The 17,790-nt window shown below is 53.6% G+C and overlaps 2 protein-coding genes across 11 annotated transcripts; one reads left to right on the top strand and one right to left on the bottom strand.

Annotated features, from left to right (window-relative positions):
* On the bottom strand, nt 729-10,316 carry PDAP1 (PDGFA associated protein 1). Its single transcript, XM_018040209.1, has 6 exons — nt 10,190-10,316; nt 6,730-6,821; nt 5,409-5,519; nt 3,646-3,767; nt 2,557-2,708; nt 729-1,469 (listed from the first exon to the last, which is right to left on the bottom strand). Exons 1-6 carry the CDS (start codon nt 10,200-10,202, stop codon nt 1,411-1,413), a joined length of 549 nt encoding a protein of 182 aa, XP_017895698.1. The 5' UTR covers nt 10,203-10,316; the 3' UTR covers nt 729-1,410.
* Nucleotides 10,315-17,699, top strand: BUD31 (BUD31 homolog). 10 transcript variants are annotated; one of them, XM_018040219.1, is made up of 6 exons: nt 10,315-10,546; nt 10,692-10,799; nt 12,324-12,445; nt 15,451-15,573; nt 15,791-15,957; nt 17,458-17,699. In XM_018040219.1, the coding sequence occupies exons 3-6, from the start codon at nt 12,352-12,354 to the stop codon at nt 17,506-17,508; spliced, it is 435 nt and encodes a 144-aa protein (XP_017895708.1). In that variant the 5' UTR covers nt 10,315-10,546; nt 10,692-10,799; nt 12,324-12,351; the 3' UTR covers nt 17,509-17,699. The 10 variants fall into 10 exon arrangements, with proteins under 10 accessions (XP_017895708.1, XP_017895705.1, XP_017895707.1 ...); XM_018040216.1 differs by lacking the exons at nt 10,315-10,546; nt 10,692-10,799 and adding exons at nt 10,553-10,665; nt 11,841-11,960 and having other exon boundaries at nt 12,334-12,445; XM_018040211.1 differs by lacking the exon at nt 10,315-10,546 and adding an exon at nt 11,841-11,960 and having other exon boundaries at nt 10,562-10,799.

The raw sequence follows: 17,790 nt of genomic DNA, 5'->3' as shown, positions 1-17,790 counted from the left end.
ATCTGACTCTCTGACCCCGTGGACGGTAACCCTGTCCATGGATGGCTCCTCTGTCCGTGGGATATTTCAGGCAAGAAGACTGGAGGGGGCTGCTATTTCCTTCTCCAGAGGCCCTTCCCCACCCAGGGATCAGACCTGCATCTTTGGCATCTCCCACCTTGGCAACCAGGTTCTTTACCACTGTGCCACCTGGGAAGCCCTCCAGCTCCCCATTATTCTTGAGCAAACCTGTGCCTGGCACCTGTTCACCTCTCAGGAGGCTGCTGTTTGGGAAGTGGCGTCCCTTCCAGAGGGCTGGCTGCATATGTGGCAAAGTCTTCAGGAGCCCACGTGACTGAGCCAAGCCCGGGTTTCCCGACCGCCACCCACCGAGAACAAGGTAATAACAGGTAAGGGCCAAGCAGTAGTGCTGGGTGTTGGGTCCCTTTCTCCCAGAACTGAAATCCTAGGGCTGGCACCACCAGGGGGCACCAGGAGGACAGGACTCAACGCTGCATACAGGCCCCTGGCCCCTCTGGCTTAAGGTCCCTGCGTGGTTAAAGGAGAACAGACGGGTGGTTCCTGTATACTGCGGTCCTTCTTCCTGGCTCAGATGCCCGGGGTCCAGTCCCTGTACCCAGGACTGGTGGCACCGGAACCCTGTGGGGGGGTCTGAGAGGGACACACGGTCCTGCTGGGTGCAAACAGCTCAGGCATGGGGGCCCCCAAGAGTGACCACAGAACCAGGATTACGATAATGTCAAGTTTAATTTGCCAAATATACAAGTTGGATTTGTGGAGCGTGTTGTGCCTGGGTGCTGCACAGTAAACAGGTTTCTCGAAGTGATCTGTGGGCAAGGTTACGAATGGGCCAGGGCCTGGCCAGAGTAGGGGGCAGGGAGTGGGGTGGGAAGGGCAGGGAAGCGTCCGTCAGAGGGGACTGGCCAGGATGAGCCGTGACCCTCAGGGACCCATGGGCACGGGCTGCCAGCTCCTCTTGAGTGAGCACCCAGGGAACACAGACCAGAGGGTGGGCAGACAGGCCATTACAAACTTGTCAGCAGCTACTGTGGCCCCAACCACCCCCTGCTTCTCAATCTACCAGACAAATGGAAGCTCCTCTTAACCTACCTCCCAAGTGCCCCCCAACAAGGGTTCTGAATTCTAAAAACAGCCAAAACATTTGAATGGTTACATATGAAATGCTGTCCTGCATCTTTCTGTCTCAAAGATAGCAGCTGCCCCTCCCCCAGCCCCCCACCCACCATCCCCCCAAACGATTTCCGTGCCAAGATGAAGAGGAGGTCCCAGGCCGTGGGGGGCTCCTCGCCACGAGGGGCTGCTGCAGCGGCGCCGGGGCACAGGGCGGGTGAGACGCAGCAGAAGTCCTGGCAGCACGGCCCAGTTCCCTGGTCTCTCCTCACACAGGTTCTACTTGTTCAGGGAGAGAGACTGCATTCGTTTTCCTGACAAGGTCGCATCATCTTTTGCTGAGAAGCAGGAAGAGAGAGAGTCACACGAAACCACCCCTCCATACACACAGCCCTGCACACCCCAGAATCAGCGAACTGTAGGTCCAGAAGGCCTCAGACAACAGTCTGCGCAACTGGCTCAGCTGGCAGATGTGGAAGAGACCCAAGAAGGGCCCTGCCTGAGGCCCTTCCATGGAAGCCACCAGACCCACGTGTCCAGACATTCTTGCTGAGTTTGGGTGGCTACCCTCCTCCACAAAGGCCCACCAACACACAATCTACTGGGCAAGCAGAAACTCTTCTTAGCCCGCTCCCAGGAGAACTCTGTAATTCTGACCTCTCCCTGTGACTTCTGAAGTCTGAAATAGCAACATTCAAGCAGTCACACATGAAGCCCTTTCCTGCTTGGGGTTTGTGAAACAAGCTCCTGGTGGGCAGCTGAGATCACCTGGTATCTCCAACGTGGTGATGATGCCCTGGGACGTCTCTAGGCCTCTAGAAGGCAGGACAGCAAGATGCCCAACACTCATGGCTCCCCCACAGATGGAGAAAGGAATGCACAAGGCCAGAAGGTCCTGAGACAAACGCTCCTTTAAACCAGACCAATTCCTCACAGCCAACCTGGCCTGGAAGAACCCTACCACCTTCGACCCAACTGGAAGGCAGGCATGGGGAAGAGGGACACCTGGGCCAGATTTCATCTGGGAAGCCCAGCCCACCACACCCTCCCAAGCCCCTCAGACATGCAGTGGTGATGCCAAGCAGGTCTCCTGGCTATACAAGGCACCAGAGACTTAGTGGAACCTTCTAGCCTCGAAAGCAGGTGCATTCTGAGGCCTCCCTCAAATGCTGTGGACGTTGCTCTGCTGAGATCCAATTCTCCTGCTGCTGGACCCTTCCAGAATCCTGGGAGGTGGTAGGCAGGAACACCCACCTCCATCTGACAGTGAGAAAAATACACACACACACAGCCTCCCGAGCAACACACGGACACAGCCTCCTGAGCAATCTGGCCCAAACCCACCTCATAGCAAGACATCGAAGTACAGGGCTTCACTCTGTCCAGAGCCAGGGTCAGGCTGCCACACCAGTGGCTCAGACTTACCTTTCCTCTCTTCTTCTTTCTTCCTGGCAGCCTCTTCCCGCTGTTTTCGGATGATCGCCAGCCGGGCAAGGTCGGCCTTGGCTTGCTCTGTCTTTCCCGCTAAATGCATCTTCATGTAACGCTCTTTCGCTTTCTGCTTCTCAATTTCTTCTCTGTTTAGATAAAGAGGTGTCACAGGGGACATCTTCCCCACCAGTCAGCTGAGCTGGAGGCGGGAGCCAGAATCAAGGCCAAACACTGGGGCTGGGGCCAAGTGTCCCCTCCCTGACGGACACTCACAAGCAAGTTAGTAAAGGCCGTCTGTCACTCTGCTACCTTGGGGGGGTGGGTGGTCCTTAGTGGTGAGAAGGCAGTTGGAGGGGGAGGGTCTTGGGCAGCCTTCAGTCACACCCCAAGCTGATGGGCCTTCCCCGTGGGGTTTACAGAGACCCTACTCAGCTCTCATGGGGTCAGCACAGCAAGGTGGATTTAAATCAAAGAGCACAATCAGGAGAGAAATCAGGGTGGCTTTTCCTAGCAGCCCACAACCTCCTGTGAGGCCCTAGATATCACCAGGTAGGCATGAAAACACAGACGAGCCGTGTGCAGAACACTTTAGTCCTCAGGTGCGAGCCTCACACCGCCCACAGGGAGCTCTCTGAAGCCTCATTTTCACCTGAGACGAGAGAGGACTGGGCAACTGGTGGGTCTCCCCACACTGCCCATCAGCACAGGCCCCCAACCCCAAAGCCATGACGTCAGGGACGGACGCAGGTCAGGAGGGTCCGATCAGGCTGGATAAGGGAGGTGACCTGGAGCAGAGCGTCCTGAGGGAGGGGCTGTAGCATGACTGTCCACATCCCCAGGGATTACCTCAAGTGTAACGTTCAGGTCCGAACCTGCTGTTGCATTTTCCCTATGTTTCCACTAGTGAAAAACTTTTTTTTTTTCCCTTTTTCGAGAAACTTCTAAAGGGCCTTTAGGGAATGAGATCACATAGAAATTAACACCATAACTGGAGCCCCCACCCGACCACTGGAGACCTCAGGGCCCAGAAGTGAGGGCAGAGGAGCTGGGGCCTCAGCCACGAGGCTCAGAAACAGCAGTTACCTTTCTCTCCGTGACAGTTCCTTGGGCCCATCTAGGTCCAGCTGTGTGACCTTTTTGGTTGTCTGTGCCACCCGGTTGGGGTTCTCAATGTCGATGAGCCCTTCCACGCCTTTGCGCTTTTGCTAAGATAGGACAAGAAGCCGGACACTGGAGAAGTTTGGTCCTGCAGTGCCCGAGGGTCACCCCCATCTCCACAGCCTGCCTGGACTAGAACAAACTGCCCCTCCCCAGGCTGTGTGACGCTGGGCCCAGCCGCACGGGGAACAGCACTCAGGCGTGTCTGCACCAGCCCAGGAGATGCTGCGGGAGTGTGGGTGACCGGAGCCAGCCTGTACCGTGTCTGGGCCACCAGGGACTGTCACCCTAGTTTCACAGATGGCAGAGCAGAGACACAATAAAATGCCTGACATCAACCAAGAAGCAGATGGGAGATGTGAACCCGAGCCCAATTCACAAGCTCTCAGCACAGAGGTACTCCCTCAATTCGAGCTCAGCCTCCGAAAGCCGTTTCCATGGAACCTCACGCCTGGCTGCTAGCCATGCTGGGTCCCCGCAGCAGTTGCTTGTGGGGAAGTGGGACCTGGGAACGAGCTCAACGTCTGCAGGTTTGGGGAGGCGGACCTGTACCCTGCACCTCCCAGCAGCCCAGGGAAAGTGTAGAAGTACTGAGAGCACAAGTGCGTGATGCAACAGGTTTGATCAAAGTTTCAGGCCCTGTCAACCCAGCTGTTCTCTTTAAGAGACCAGAGAGACAGCTTCCAAACACCTGCTCATCAGAGCACTGTACAGAGCTCCAGGCACCTCTACCCAGCTGGTACGTGTATATACCTCACCTAGATACCTGACATCCCAAGTTTAACTCGTCTGAAACAGAACTGCAGACTCAGCGCGTTCCTCCCCACAAGCCCAGGCAAGGCCTTCTTTCTCTTTCCCCTTAGCCCCACCACCCCAACCCCGGACAAATCCCAAAGAGTTCATCTCTAAAACACAGCTTGAATCTGCCCACTTTTCTCCACTGCTATTGCCACCCCCTTAAGGCAAGTTACAATTTCTTGTCTGGATACCTGCTACCAGCTCTCGGCTTCTACACTCAACACTGTACAACTTACTCTGCAGATAAAAGCAAATCTAGCCCATATTCTTGCCTGGAGAATCCCATGGACTGAGGGGCCTGGCAGGCTGCAGTCCACAGGGTCACAAAAGAGGCAAACATGACTGAAGTGACGAAGCACGCATGCACTGGTCCTCTCTCTCGCCCACATCCCACTTTACCAGCTGCCCACTACCTTCTACGATTAAACCAAACCCCTTCACAGCCGCACAGGTGCTGCCTTGCCAACTGCTCCTCCTCCATTCCTAACTCCACTTCTTACCCACCAAGTCACAGCCCCACTAGCCTGTTCCTTGGACCTGCCTAGGTTGTTCCGACCCCGGACTACACTTGCTAACCTGGCTGCCTCAACGACTCAGCAAAACAATTTTCACATGACTGGCTCCACCTTGTTTTTCAGATCTGTTTAAAAGTCACCTTCTCGCCACGCACCACTCCTCAATCCTGTATCCTCAATCGTGGGTCATCTTATTCCTGATACTTCTGGCTACCTGAAATTACACTGTTCATGGACTTCCTTATTGTCTGTATCTTATTACAGTGCAAACCCTTAAGTGTAAGGACTCTGCATGTACCACGGGGACTGGGAAACAACTGATGAACATTTGCTGAATAATGAGTCCAGGACCCAGGTCCCCATCAGACTCAGTACCTGGTAATCGTCTTCTTCATCCTCGCTCTCATCAGAATCTAGGGATTTCTTCTCTTTCTTCGGGTCACCTGCAGCCCCATCTCCACCTTCTTCTCCTTGTTCCTCTTCTTCCTGTTTCAGAAATGGGCAATCTGAGGAATCAAAAGATGCAAACCAAACTCCCAAGACCATGATCCTCCCATCCCTCCTGCCCCAGATTGTGAACCTTGAGAAGATAAGCCCCCAGAAGGCTAGGACCAAGTATGGTAAGAGTCCTACTCTGCTACACTGGCCCCCATGGGGGACCTGGGTCACAGGCAGCCCATTCACTTGGCTCCACAGCCTAGAAGCCTTTCCCAGTCCAACCAGCCCCTCACACAGCCATACAAGGCCCTGCTCCTCTTCTCAGCCCAGGTGCCTGGGGCCACCTTGGTACGCTTGTCTCCCCGAGTCCACAGGACTTGGCTGTGGGGCTGGAAACCAGCCCTGCTCGGCTTCCCTCCCACTGTCCCTGCTTCCACATGCAGCTGCCAATTTGTACTCATTTTCCCGGGCAAGCCTCCTCCCGCCCCTACTTCCCACTCCCAGTCTGGAGCAGGTCAGCCACTCCAAACTGCCCACAGAGATGCCCTGCTGTGCCGCCTCCCTCACCTTTCTTCCCTCCCTCCTAGAAACATCCCTTACAGAAACCGTAAGCATTTCCACCCCCTTGGCTCTTGCCCACACACTCTCCAAGGTCCTGCTCAGCCGCAGGCTGCTCCAGCAGACCCTCCCCGACCGCGGCTTCTCCCTCACACGTCACACTTCAGTCATCTGCACTGACAGCTCCCTGTGGCCCTCATCCAGGTGAGGATCTAATGGTGTGGGAGGGTCACGGACACCAACAACGGAAACATGCTGTTTCTTGACAGTGGGCTGGAAAAAGCACCGAGGGACAGAGGGACCTCCTAAGCTTAGACTGGAGGGGAAGGGCGGGAGTACCAGTGAGGGGGGCAGGCAGGAAGGGGTGCTAAGCGCGAATGGCACTCTTGTCAGTGGCGGGAGGGGGAAGGCAGGGTGTCAAGTCCCAGTGGGGCTGGCGGAGGCCGGATCACACAAGGGGGATGCGGAGCGCCCGCGCTGCAGACATGCAAGGCCGTGGCGAGGGAGAGCCCCCACAACACAGAAGCAGGGACCCACTGCTGAGGAAACAAAGTTCCAAGTGGTCAACCAAAGGCCCACTGCCCGCCCCCTCCAACCACACCCCAGGTGTTGACTTCCTCCAGAGGACAGGTGGTCCTTGCCCGGCCTCTCTCAGTGCCACCCTGGGCCACTGGAGTGGCCCGAAGAGTCGCGTACTCACCCTGGCCTTCTGCTTTTCAGCCTGGAGCTGCGCATCAATCTCCTCAGGGCTCGTGTACTGCCGGGCCCGGCCTTTGTGGCCTCCCTTTCTCCCTGCACAAGGACCGGAAGTTTACGAAGGCAACAGGAAGGCAGCTCCCTTGATTGCCCTGAACTTCAGACTGTGTCCTGCTTGAGGTGCTCTCAGCAGAAGCTGCCGACCTCCCTCCCTCGCCCTCACCAAGACCGCCCGCCCACCTGTACCTCCCCCTCACCTGTTCAAAGGGACAGAAGAGGCGACACGTGATCACCTGATGCAGCCCCAAACCGCGTGCCGGATGCGGCTCCCACCCCGAGGCCTGAGAGGGGATCCCGGTGGGGGGCACCACAGGGAGGGACCAGCTAAGTCCCCTGGTCCCTTCATCCACACGCAGTGGACTCAGATGCAATCACGAGAAGGAGTAACCCTCACCCCTGCTGTCACTACAGTGCTCTTTACTTGCAATGCTCTGTCACAGCCAGGGGCTCATTTGATCCCCAGATTAAGCCTAAGGTGTACATCATGGCTGGTCACATTTTATAGACAAGGAGACTTAAGGCTAAAGCAGAGTGGCCAAGAGCACAAATGTTGGGGTCCAATCCCTGGGTTCAAATCTCAGCTCTACCACTTAATAGTTTTGTGATTCTGGGCAGGTACTTAATCTTTGAGTCTCAGTTTCCCTACCACATAGGATTGTTGTGAAGATGGCACTAGACAAGCACTACAAAATAAGTTTGCTCTTCTAGTGTGTATATATATTGGGTTGACCAAAAAGTTCAATCAGGTTTTTTGGTAAGATATTACACACCCACCCACCTCGCAATAATACCTGGTGTTGGGGGGAAAGAAAAAACAAAGCTACTGGTCACAATGACAATTTACTACAGATGCAGGGAATATAAGCTACTTCGTGATTATTTAAGTGGTATTTATGGTAGAAAGGGAAAACTTAAAACCTATTCGAGAAAACTTTCTGTGCTTAGAGTAGAAACACAATTGCCAAACAAAGGTAAAGTTGAAAATAAAACTGACTAACCTTCTAAGAGTTAAAAATGTGACTAGCAATTTAAGTTCATCACAGAGAATCAGTCAATTTTATAGCCGGACTCTCTCGAACCAAGACACTAGACTGACCCCTGCCAAAGGCTTCCCAGGTGGCTCAGTGGTAAAGAATCCACCTGCCAATGCAGGAGATACAAGTTCGATCCCTGGATTATGAAAATCCCCTGGAGGAGGAAATGACAACCGGCTCCAGTATTCTTGCCTGGAAAATTCCATGGAGAGGAGCCTGGCAGGCTGCAGCCCATGGGGTCGCAGAGTTGGACTTGACTGAGCACACACACACACAAAGCCAACAGCCAGCTTCACAGCAGGGCGGCACCTCCTCAGCTGGTTCTGGAGGATGCTGGGGGCTGCGGCCTGGATCCATTTCACCTCTCCAGGAAGCTGCAGCCCACCTGGTTTCTCATGACTCTCCCTGAGAGCAGAGAATCTATCATGAGGCAGCCAGAGCTGCTATGAACTCCAGGGACAGTAGCAGAGATACTAGCCGCCTCTAATTTCCGAGACAGCAGCTGCAGAGCCATAATTGGGGTGCTACAGACCACACCACCCATTTTTAATGACTACCTGGGATTCCCAGGGGTGTCTCAGTCAAGGATCATCAAAGTCCTATTGTGAGAGATCGTTTGCCATCCAAAACCCCAACATCTTTTCTTGCCCTCTTAATGTTCTAAGGAATAGAAACAGCTCAAAATTGACTACTACAGGCTCTGACCCTGGACATCTGGCTGTGGGACACTGATCTTACTTAACTTGGTCTACAGTAACTTTTATCAGAAGCTCTCCACACCTTTGAAAATGTTTCACAGGTTTCATGACAAAGACAAGAGTTGGTCCTTGGCTCTTAGAAAATTTTACACTTTTACATCTTCATGTTCTCTCTTTCAAGCAAATTAACACCAGCAAGAAATGTAAATGTTATCTGCCCATAAAGCTTTCACAAGCCAAAAGGCCAAGTCATTTAAACAAGTATTCCTATTTAGGATTTTCTAATTGTAACCTCCAACCTTGGCTCAAAGCACCTATTAAGTAGGACTCTTAGAATTCTGGCACCAGAAGTGAAAGTTGCTCAGTCGTGTCTGACTCTTTGTGACCCCATGTACTACACAGTCCATGGAATTCTCCAGGCCAGAACACTGGAGTGGGTAGCTTTTCCCTTCTCCAGAGACTCTTCTCAACCCAGGGATCGAACTCAGGTTGGTACCCCTAATACCCCTCCTTTTGCAGAACATAAGACTGAGAGACACAGAGGAGACAAAGCTCTTCCTACCACAGAATAAACCACTAGAAAATTATGTTTAGAGATTCAGCTCTGAAAACCCCAGCATCTCTGGGAGCAGAGTCAGGAAGTCGTTTAGGTTTGAAAAAGCTCCAAGCAGATCTTCCTGTGGGCTGAGACACTTAACCAACATGTCACAGGAGAGACCAATATTAACTGAACACCTCTTCTCCGCCAGGAGTAGCCAGGCACGGCGAGGGCTCTATGTATTTACGACCCCGATCCCAACTCTCCAGACTAAGGGTTATTAGCTAGGTGTTCCAGATGGGGAAAACAGGCTGGGAGAACTCGTTCAAGGCCATAAGGCTAGACAGTGACACAGCTGGGCTTCAAGTTAGGCACTCTTGACTCAGGGGTAAAAGGGTGGAGGACGGTGTACAAACGTACCGGGGAAGCCATGGATTCTTTACTTTCTTGACCAAGAAACTGGCAAAGTCTTAGGAGCAACAATAGATAATGCTTACTGGACACTTAGCGACTATCAGCACCGTACAGCGCCCTCCACGTGGATCACCTACTTCAAGACTCGCCATCAGTATTATGAGGTAGATACAATCATACCCCTATACTTGCAAAAACACAGGGAGGTTATGCGGCTGGCTCAAAGGCCCACGTCTAGCCGCTCGAAAAGGGCAGTCAAAGCTAGGTCGGCCACGCTCAAGAGCATCCAGCTAGGTCGCAAGAGGCAAGCCTAGCTCGCCCAGAGCCCGAGAAGGCCCACGTATTACGCGCGAGGCAGGCGGGCCCGGCTCTGGCGCGGGACGCGGTGACTCAGTGCCCGGCGAGCCTGAAAGGGGTAGGAAACTCCAGACCCCACCCCCCAGGCCGAGAGGAGCGCGCCCTAGATAGGCCATCCGGGTGGGCGAGGACCCAGCGCCTCCAAATCTCCTCAGACCCCCAGGGAGCGGCTCGAGGCCACCACTACGGTCCTCGGTTTCTCCAGCGGGACAATTGAGCGTCGAGGCCCAGGCCGGGCCCTCAGCCGGAGCGGACGTTCTCCCTCCGAGTCGCTCTCTGAGGCGCCCGCGGGCTGACTGGACGGCGGGAGCCGGACTCGGGCCGCTCCTCGAGGCCCGCGGGCGACACGCGCCCGCCCCTCACCTCCTTTAGGCATCGCGGCTCCGGCGGCTGCGGCGGCGGCGCCTCGAGCTGACACCGGAACCGGAAATTTCTCGGGCTCGACTTCTTCCGCCCGGCCAGTTTCCCGCCCCCCGGCCCCGCCACCCGGCCGCCTCTCAGCGCGCCGCCGCCGCCGCGAGAACCGCGGCCCTCAGGGAGGCCGGGCGGTCCCACGCACCGCCTGAGCCCAGGCTCGCCCGCGCGCTGCTGGGCAACAGAGCCCCTCCCAACCCCGCCGTGGGAGGCGCGTGAGCCTGCTAGCCCGCCCCGCCGGGCAGTGCGGACGAAAGGAGACCGCGGCGCCGGAATTGTACGCAGGCAGGGCTGCGGACACCTAAGGTAACGCAGTCGCCGCGCTCCGTGGGGCGGGGCTCCGCGAGGACCTCGTCGTGAAGAGATACTTGGGGAAGCTGAGGCGGTGGATACGGAAGGGACGTTGCATCGCGACGGAGGGCCTAGTGAGTGTTTCCCTTCTCTTCTCTAGGCCCTTGGTAACGGCTGGGGGCCAGGGGTCGGACGTCTGCGTTGGCCCAGAAGGCGATCTGAACACCCGAACTGCGACAGATTCGGGCCTCTGGACCCGAACGTCGAAGTGAGTTCCCGAGACTAGGCGGCGTCTTGGTGGGTCCGCGGAGGGCATGGGAAATTTGGGGGTTCCCTTGCTTCTAGGCTTTCCCGCCCTTATTTTTCGCTCATTTCCCCCTCGCCTAGAACGTTTGTTGTCTAAATATTGCTTTTCCTTGTAATCCCGGTTCAGATGCCATAGTCTCCGTGAGCCTTACAACTCGGGTTGTAGCCGTCTTCACTCAGCTTCTTCCAAACGCCTTTCGGCTCTCCGCCCCTCCCGAGCGCTACCACCTTTCTAACACTGCCCCACATCTCTTTCTTCCTGACCAGGTTGCTTCTTAGCTGTTACCTCCCATGGGAGGCCTCCACCAACTCCCAAGCTGGGCCAGGCCCTCAACTCTCCGTGGGTCTTAGTTAGCAGCGTGGTCATTCCCTTGTCTTTGTCCACCCAGCCCGTGCTCCTTGAGACAGGGACCAGATTCCATTCGTCTCTAGCTTCAGAGCAGGGGAGACAAGTGTAAAGACAGATTCGGGAGTCAGGAGCCCCCGATGAGTCAAACTCTGCCGGTTCCCAGCTCTGGGCGACCCTGAGTTTGATCTTCTGTAAGGTTGTTGCTGAGAATTCACTTGATGCGGCGAAGAGGGCGGGGCTTCGTAAACATATCAGGAGGGAGGAACTGAATGAACGTGGGAAAGGAGGAGTCTGCTTAAAGATAATTAACATGAGTTCTCTTTTAGTGTATTTTTAAAAATATTATGAAAATATTTATTTGACTGCACCGGGTCTTCGTTGAGGCATGCAAACTCTTAATTGCGGCATGTGGGAACTAGTTCCCTGACCAGGGATGGGACCCTGACCCCTGCGTTGGGAGCTCAGAGTCTTAGCAACTGGACCACCAGGGAAGCCCCACCCTGAGTTCTCTTTGATGGCTACAAAATGCCTTGCGGTTTGAAAAATGACTTGCTATGTAGATCCTGGCTGGTCTTTTCTTTGGGGTTTACATATGTTTGTTGGGTTTAAAAGAGACCTTGGCAATCCAGTTAATACACTGTCCTCACTTTATAGACAAGATTGAGGACCAGAAAGGGAATGTGACCTCTCCAAAGTCATAGCTGGACAAGAATCCGAGCCTGTAACTGAAGAGACCTGAGATCTTTCTGTTACGCTTGGGAAACGGGCCCTAAGGTACTTTGGTCTCACTCTTCTTCCTGTCTAAACGCTTGGCGTTGCTCTCCCAGCCAGCCTCCCTCACACTGTGTTGTACTTCCCTTTCCACGCTGCATTTCCTTGCTGGAATATCACCTTCTCGGGGACAGTGTGTGTCTTATTCTTCGTATGATAATAGCAAAACTCTACTAAGCACACCTTAAATACCAGGCACATTACATATAATCAGGCCCCACATGGCTCCGTAAGTAGATTCTCCCCGTTACACAGGTGAGGAAACAGACTTACGGATATGAATGTGCACCAGAGTTGTGGCTTGTGAAGTCCTCTGGGGATCCTGAGGCTCAGAAGCCAATTCATTTTAATTTTTTTTCCCCACTGATTTTTGCAGACTATCTTCTGGGAAAAAATGCCTAAAGTCAAAAGAAGCCGGAAAGCTCCCCCAGATGGTTGGGAGTTGATCGAGCCAACACTGGATGAATTAGATCAAAAAATGAGAGAAGGTGAGTTGGGGAGTTCCTGTCTCGGTGGGCTGTGTCCCAGGGATAAATGGGAAGAGACAGGCTGTACCACCGAGGCCGCCTGACACTGACATGTTTTGTTTGCTTTTTAACTGATAAGTGAAGTTGCTCAGTCGTGTCCGACTCTCTGCAACCCCATGGACTGCAGCCTACCAGGCTCCTCTGTCCGTGGGATTTTCCAGGCAATAGTACTGGAGTGGATTGCCATTTCCTTCTCCAGGGGATCTTCCCAACCCAGGGATTGAACCCAGGTCTCCCACATTGTAGACAGACGCTTTACCGTCTGAGCCACCAGGGAATAACTGATAGGAATACCATAAATGCCAAAATGAGAAGGTCCTCAAAAATGTTTTTGAGCATATAAGACCTTTAGGGAGTATAGATCAAATAGTCTACTTAGAATTATTTACTGATAGAAGTATATTTAAAATCATACAAGCTATATTTACTTGGAAAACCCTGCTCTTTTTCACTCCGGATTCTCTGGAGTGTGTGCGTTTGGCCTTTGCTGTGGGTCTGTCTTCACGCGCTTTGCTCTGCGCCCTCTGCCAGCTGTCCGGAGTGCAGAGTCTTCCCTTCCCCCGTGTTAGGTGCTCCTGCGCTCTGTGTAGCAGTGTAGTGTGCAGTTTGGGGAAGTTTAACCTGAAGCCACAAGCATTGTTGGCCCTGTTGTTGCTCAGTCCCTAAGTAGTGTCATACTCTTTGTGACCCCATAGACTGCAGCACGCTGGGCTTCACTATCTCCCGGAGTTTGCTCAAATTCATGTCCGTTGAGTCGGTGATGCCATCCAACCGTCTCATCCTCCACCATCCTCTTCTCCTGTTGGCCCTATCACAGTGTTAACTACTTACTGAATTGCTTTTTAAAGCAATCTTTTTTTTCTTAAAGGTTTTTGGTAATTAACCCTTGTTATTCTGAAGTTATCCTTTCAGCAATAATTAGTAAGTGGATGTTAACCTTGCTCCCTTTTTTTGAAGCTGAGTATATCCGGTAACTTCTATTAAATACCCAGAACTTGCAATAATCAAGGTCATTTGGGGCTGATTTTTTTCTCCAAACAGATCTTTATTCAACATAAAGGAATTTAAGGAGATTGCTGTAATAGAAGAGATACTTTGTGAGTCCTTGGAAATAAACCTCTTTTTAAGGGATGACTTCTTGAAGGGAGAGCATTTAGATAGATAAGATGTTCTTTACTGTCAAAAGTGTTCTTTTTCTTTAACTATTTAGTTCTTCTCGGCTTTCCCATTTTTGATATGCAGGTTTTAAGCCCCAGTTTTCTGTTGCTTTCACTTCCACTATAAAGAAAAAGAGTGGCTGGCAGGTGGTAGCAGAGCTGATTCAGTGTTGGGGACAGCAGCGAGCTCTGGGGTGGGCAGAAGCTGCTCCCCACCCAGGCCCTTTCTGCCATGTCAGATGCAGTCTCAGCTTTTCCAGATTTGCTGCTTTTTTTCCCCCCAAGATGAGCCAGAAATCCAGGTTTTCTATGTGAACTCTTCCAGTTTAACATTCAAACCTATAAAAAAGCATCTGTGGGGGAACCAAAGCCTGCCTGCAGGCCGGCAGGGGCTGCCAGCCTCCAGTTTGTTGCCTTCAACTCAAGTTTTGCCTCTGGGATTTGCAGCCACACTCTGAGGCCACAGAGGACCAAAGCCAGTGGCACTGCAGGCCTGTCTTTCTGATGTAAGTTGTTACAACTCACACTTATTGAAGCAGTTGGCACTGTTATCTTAGAAAGCAAAGTTGCTGTTTTCTCTTTTAGTTTGTCCCTGGTATTTACTAGCTCAGCACAACTGCCCAGCTCTTTGTACTAGCTTACTACTTAAGTTTTTGTACAGCCACTATTACCCTATAAGTCCCTAGACAAAAAGAGCCTGATTATAGGGACTGAGGAACAGAGAGGGGTGTGGTGGGGGTTTTATGGGTGACTGAGAAATATAGGCACTATCTCTGTGGACTGTAACCAGGACTTGTAAATGACTTTGCTTTTACAAGTACTTTAAACTAGTTGAAAGTCAAGCATAATCAGTACTTGAATAATGAACATGTATTTAGACTTTTTAAGAGTGGTACTTTAAAAGAACTGTTGCTCAGGTTCTGGAGTTAATAGGCCATTTGGGGCATTAACTAAGAGGCAGAAACCTGAGTCTACCCTGAGCACGAGGTCCCTACCCCTGGCCTCTTTTCATACCTTCCCAGGGGCAGGACTCCACATTGCCCACTGCAGGCTGCCTTCCACTGTGTGTGTGGACCTGTCCAAAATGATATCCAAGAATGTTCACATGACCTTGTGAAAACAGGTCCAAAGAGAATTGCTGTGATTAAAACCTTAAGAGATGATTCCAAGCACAGGAGCTTCTCTGGTGGCTCAATGGTAAAGAATCTGCCTGCAATGCAGGAGATGTGGGTTCCACCCCTGGGTCGGGAAGATCTCTTGGAGGAGGCCATGGCAACCCACTCCAGTATTCTTGCCTGGAGAATCCCATGGACAGAGGAGCTTGGTGGGCTACAGTCCATGGAGTCGCAGAGTTTGACATGACTGAGCAACTCAACACCACCACCAAAGTGTGGGAAGGTTCCGATTCCAGGACAGCCAGGCCTGAGGCGCTCCGTGCTCCCCGCCACCACCTCCCTGTCATCCCACCCAGCCACGTGGCTTCCCACACTAGACTCACCGCCCCTGTCCGTGTTTCCTTCTTCTCCGTGGCCATTACCTGCACCACCAGGGGCTGGTCTGCCTCCTCCTCCCGAGCTTGGCTCTGTGGTCTTTCTTGTTCATTACTGTACACTGGGTACCCGGAGCATGCTCTCACCCACAGCAGACACGCGGTGTTGCCGAATCCTCATACCTGCCTTTGGCTTAGATCACGGAATCCTGTTTGTTGAGCTGAGTTATAAATCCCCGGTGATATTACAATAATACTATATCCTGTGCAGACTAACCCTTGTCTCCAAAACAAAGCAAACACCCGTGTTTTCTCCGCAGCTGAGACAGAACCTCACGAAGGAAAGAGGAAAGTGGAATCTCTGTGGCCCATCTTCAGGATCCATCACCAGAAAACCCGCTACATCTTTGACCTCTTCTACAAGCGGAAAGCCATAAGCAGAGGTAACTGGCCAAATGTTCTCTTGGCCTTTCCAGCTTGAGTGGCGTCCAGTTTAAGTAATTCTTGAAACCTCAGCAAGTATCACGATGTTTCCTGTTTCCATAAAACGAAAGGGGGCCAGTGTTAACTAAACACTTTTTCTCAACGTGGGCAGTGATGGGCTGCAGGCCGGAGAGCTTTGTTACACTGTGGTCTGATGGCCTTTCCCTGTCTTTGCAGAACTGTATGAGTACTGTATTAAAGAAGGCTATGCAGATAAAAACCTGATTGCAAAATGGAAAAAGCAGGGGTACGAGAACCTGTGCTGCCTGCGGTGCATTCAGACTCGGGACACCAATTTTGGGACAAACTGCATCTGCCGGGTCCCCAAAAGCAAGCTGGAAGTGGTAAGGCCACCCCCTCTCCTGTCTGATGGTTGAGCGTGATGCTAGCATAAGCAGTTTAGCTGACCTAGCTGATCACAGCGGGTTTTATGTTCTGTCCTGTGGCTGGGTGTTCTGCTGGCCCTCCCCGTGGGAGGGAGCCCCTCGTGTCAGGGATCCGTGCCAGGCAAGTTACTGGTTCCTATCCTCACACAGGAAATGCGGGTGATGACCCCCACCCCAGCGTGGCTGGGAGGGCTAAGCCAGGGGAGGGTGGGCCAGGCGGCAGGGGTTCATCCCTCTTTTTTCCCCGGCCTCCTGTTGCTCCCACTGACACTTCAACTTGAGCCTCACTGCATTTTGTGCCAGAACTCTCCGGGCGGCTAGGGAACGGTGCCGGGCATGCAGTGGTGAGCTCCGTGCGCAGGCGCCCCTGAAGGGGAGCGGCAGGAGGCGCAGAGGAGGGTCACTGGGCCGTTAGCGGCCTGTGAGTACAGCCCCTCAGCTGCCCGCGAGTGTGGTCAGGCCAGATGCCCTCTTTCTCACGGTCCTTTCAGGCTGCAGCACTGGTTAGCTTCTGTGGAGAGCCTCGGCTCTGGCCCATGGGCTTCAGCTCAGCAGGCAGGTCTGTCCCCGAGTCCTCTGGAAGCTCAGGATGGGTGTGCGGAGCAGTGGAGGGCGAGCACAGGCTGCCTTCCGAGGAGGCTCTGCAGGTCGTGGCGGGGGGGTTGGGGGGGCAGAGCCACAGGAGCCCCATGGCGCGCTGCCCAGAACAGATTTAGTTGCGTTTCACCACTGGATCCTGTTTCCTTAGACCAGTTTTGCTTCTCCAAAAAAGAGGGAAACGGAGAATAAACCCCTTTTCTGTACTGGGCAGGCCCTCGGCCAGACACTAGACCACACACCTGGCCCAGGGTACAACTGTCCTGCCGCCATACAGATTCAAGGACACCCTGTTCTCGCCACACCCCTACTAGAAAGTTCCCCAGCCCAGAGGAGACTGTGATGCCCCTGGCACTGAGCCCCGAGAGCAGCAGCCGGTTGCCTCCAGCTCACTGAAGCGTGTGTCATGCTTGCTCCACAGAATAACAGGGATCACTCAGAGATATTTTTTTCTTTTTGGGAGCAAGTATGTACACTGAATTTGTTTAAGCTAAATCCTCATAGAGATGTAACTGTCAACAGCAGCTGTTCCCATCGTCACAAGGGAGCCGAATTTTCCCCATCCCGCACCATCCCGCAGGGTTTCTGAGGAGGGTCCATGGGGAGTGGCTGTCCCGTGGCCACGCCTCCTTCTAGGGGTTCCTGCATGTGGGTGCAGGGTCTTGGGTCCTCTGTCTGCAGGGTCCGTGGGGAGTGGGTGTCCGTGGCCACACTTGCCTTGGGGGGGCACCCGCGTGTGGGTGCGGGGCCTCAGGGGGCCTCTGTCTGCAGGGTCTGTGGGGAGTGGGTGTCCGTGGCCAGGCTTGCCTTGGGGAGGCTCCCGCGTGTGGGTGCGGGGCCTCAGGGGTCCTCTGTCTGCAGGGCCGGATCATCGAGTGCACGCACTGCGGCTGCCGGGGCTGCTCTGGCTGAACATCGGGCCCCGACCCCCACCCACCCCAGACTCTGGGCCGCACAGGACTCCGCCCGTCACACCACCCTTTCCTGGGAGCAGCTCTTCCTCAGAGCGGTCCCCAGGCCCGACGAGGGGCATGGTCTCTCTGTGGGAAGGTTTTGGTGTTCATCAGCTGTGATTTGTAGAAATTAAAAAAAACTAAAGCTTTTGGGCTTTGCGTCTGTTCTTAGAGCCGGCGATCTGGCATCCAGGGGGACAGCACCAGGCCCCGGAGACTAGTCGCCCTTAGGACTCAATCC

This window comes from Capra hircus, chromosome 25 (assembly GCF_001704415.2).
Source record: "Capra hircus breed San Clemente chromosome 25, ASM170441v1, whole genome shotgun sequence".
NCBI classification, from domain to species: domain Eukaryota; kingdom Metazoa; phylum Chordata; class Mammalia; order Artiodactyla; family Bovidae; genus Capra; species Capra hircus.
This window is presented reverse-complemented; position numbering and strand designations above follow the sequence as displayed.

Bases quoted from the DNA above. Each gene is read 5' to 3' on its own strand.
- BUD31 (XM_018040219.1), top strand. From the start codon at position 12,352: ATGCCTAAAGTCAAAAGAAGCCGGAAAGCTCCCCCAGATGGTTGGGAG. The intron at 12,446-15,450 runs GTGAGTTGGGGA...TTTTCTCCGCAG, and splicing joins AGATCAAAAAATGAGAGAAG to CTGAGACAGAACCTCACGAA. The intron at 15,574-15,790 runs GTAACTGGCCAA...CTGTCTTTGCAG, and splicing joins GCGGAAAGCCATAAGCAGAG to AACTGTATGAGTACTGTATT.
- PDAP1 (XM_018040209.1), bottom strand. The intron at 5,520-6,729 runs GTGAGTACGCGA...TTTCTGAAACAG, and splicing joins CTGAAAAGCAGAAGGCCAGG to GAAGAAGAGGAACAAGGAGA. The intron at 3,768-5,408 runs GTACTGAGTCTG...GTCCTATCTTAG, and splicing joins ATGAAGAAGACGATTACCAG to CAAAAGCGCAAAGGCGTGGA.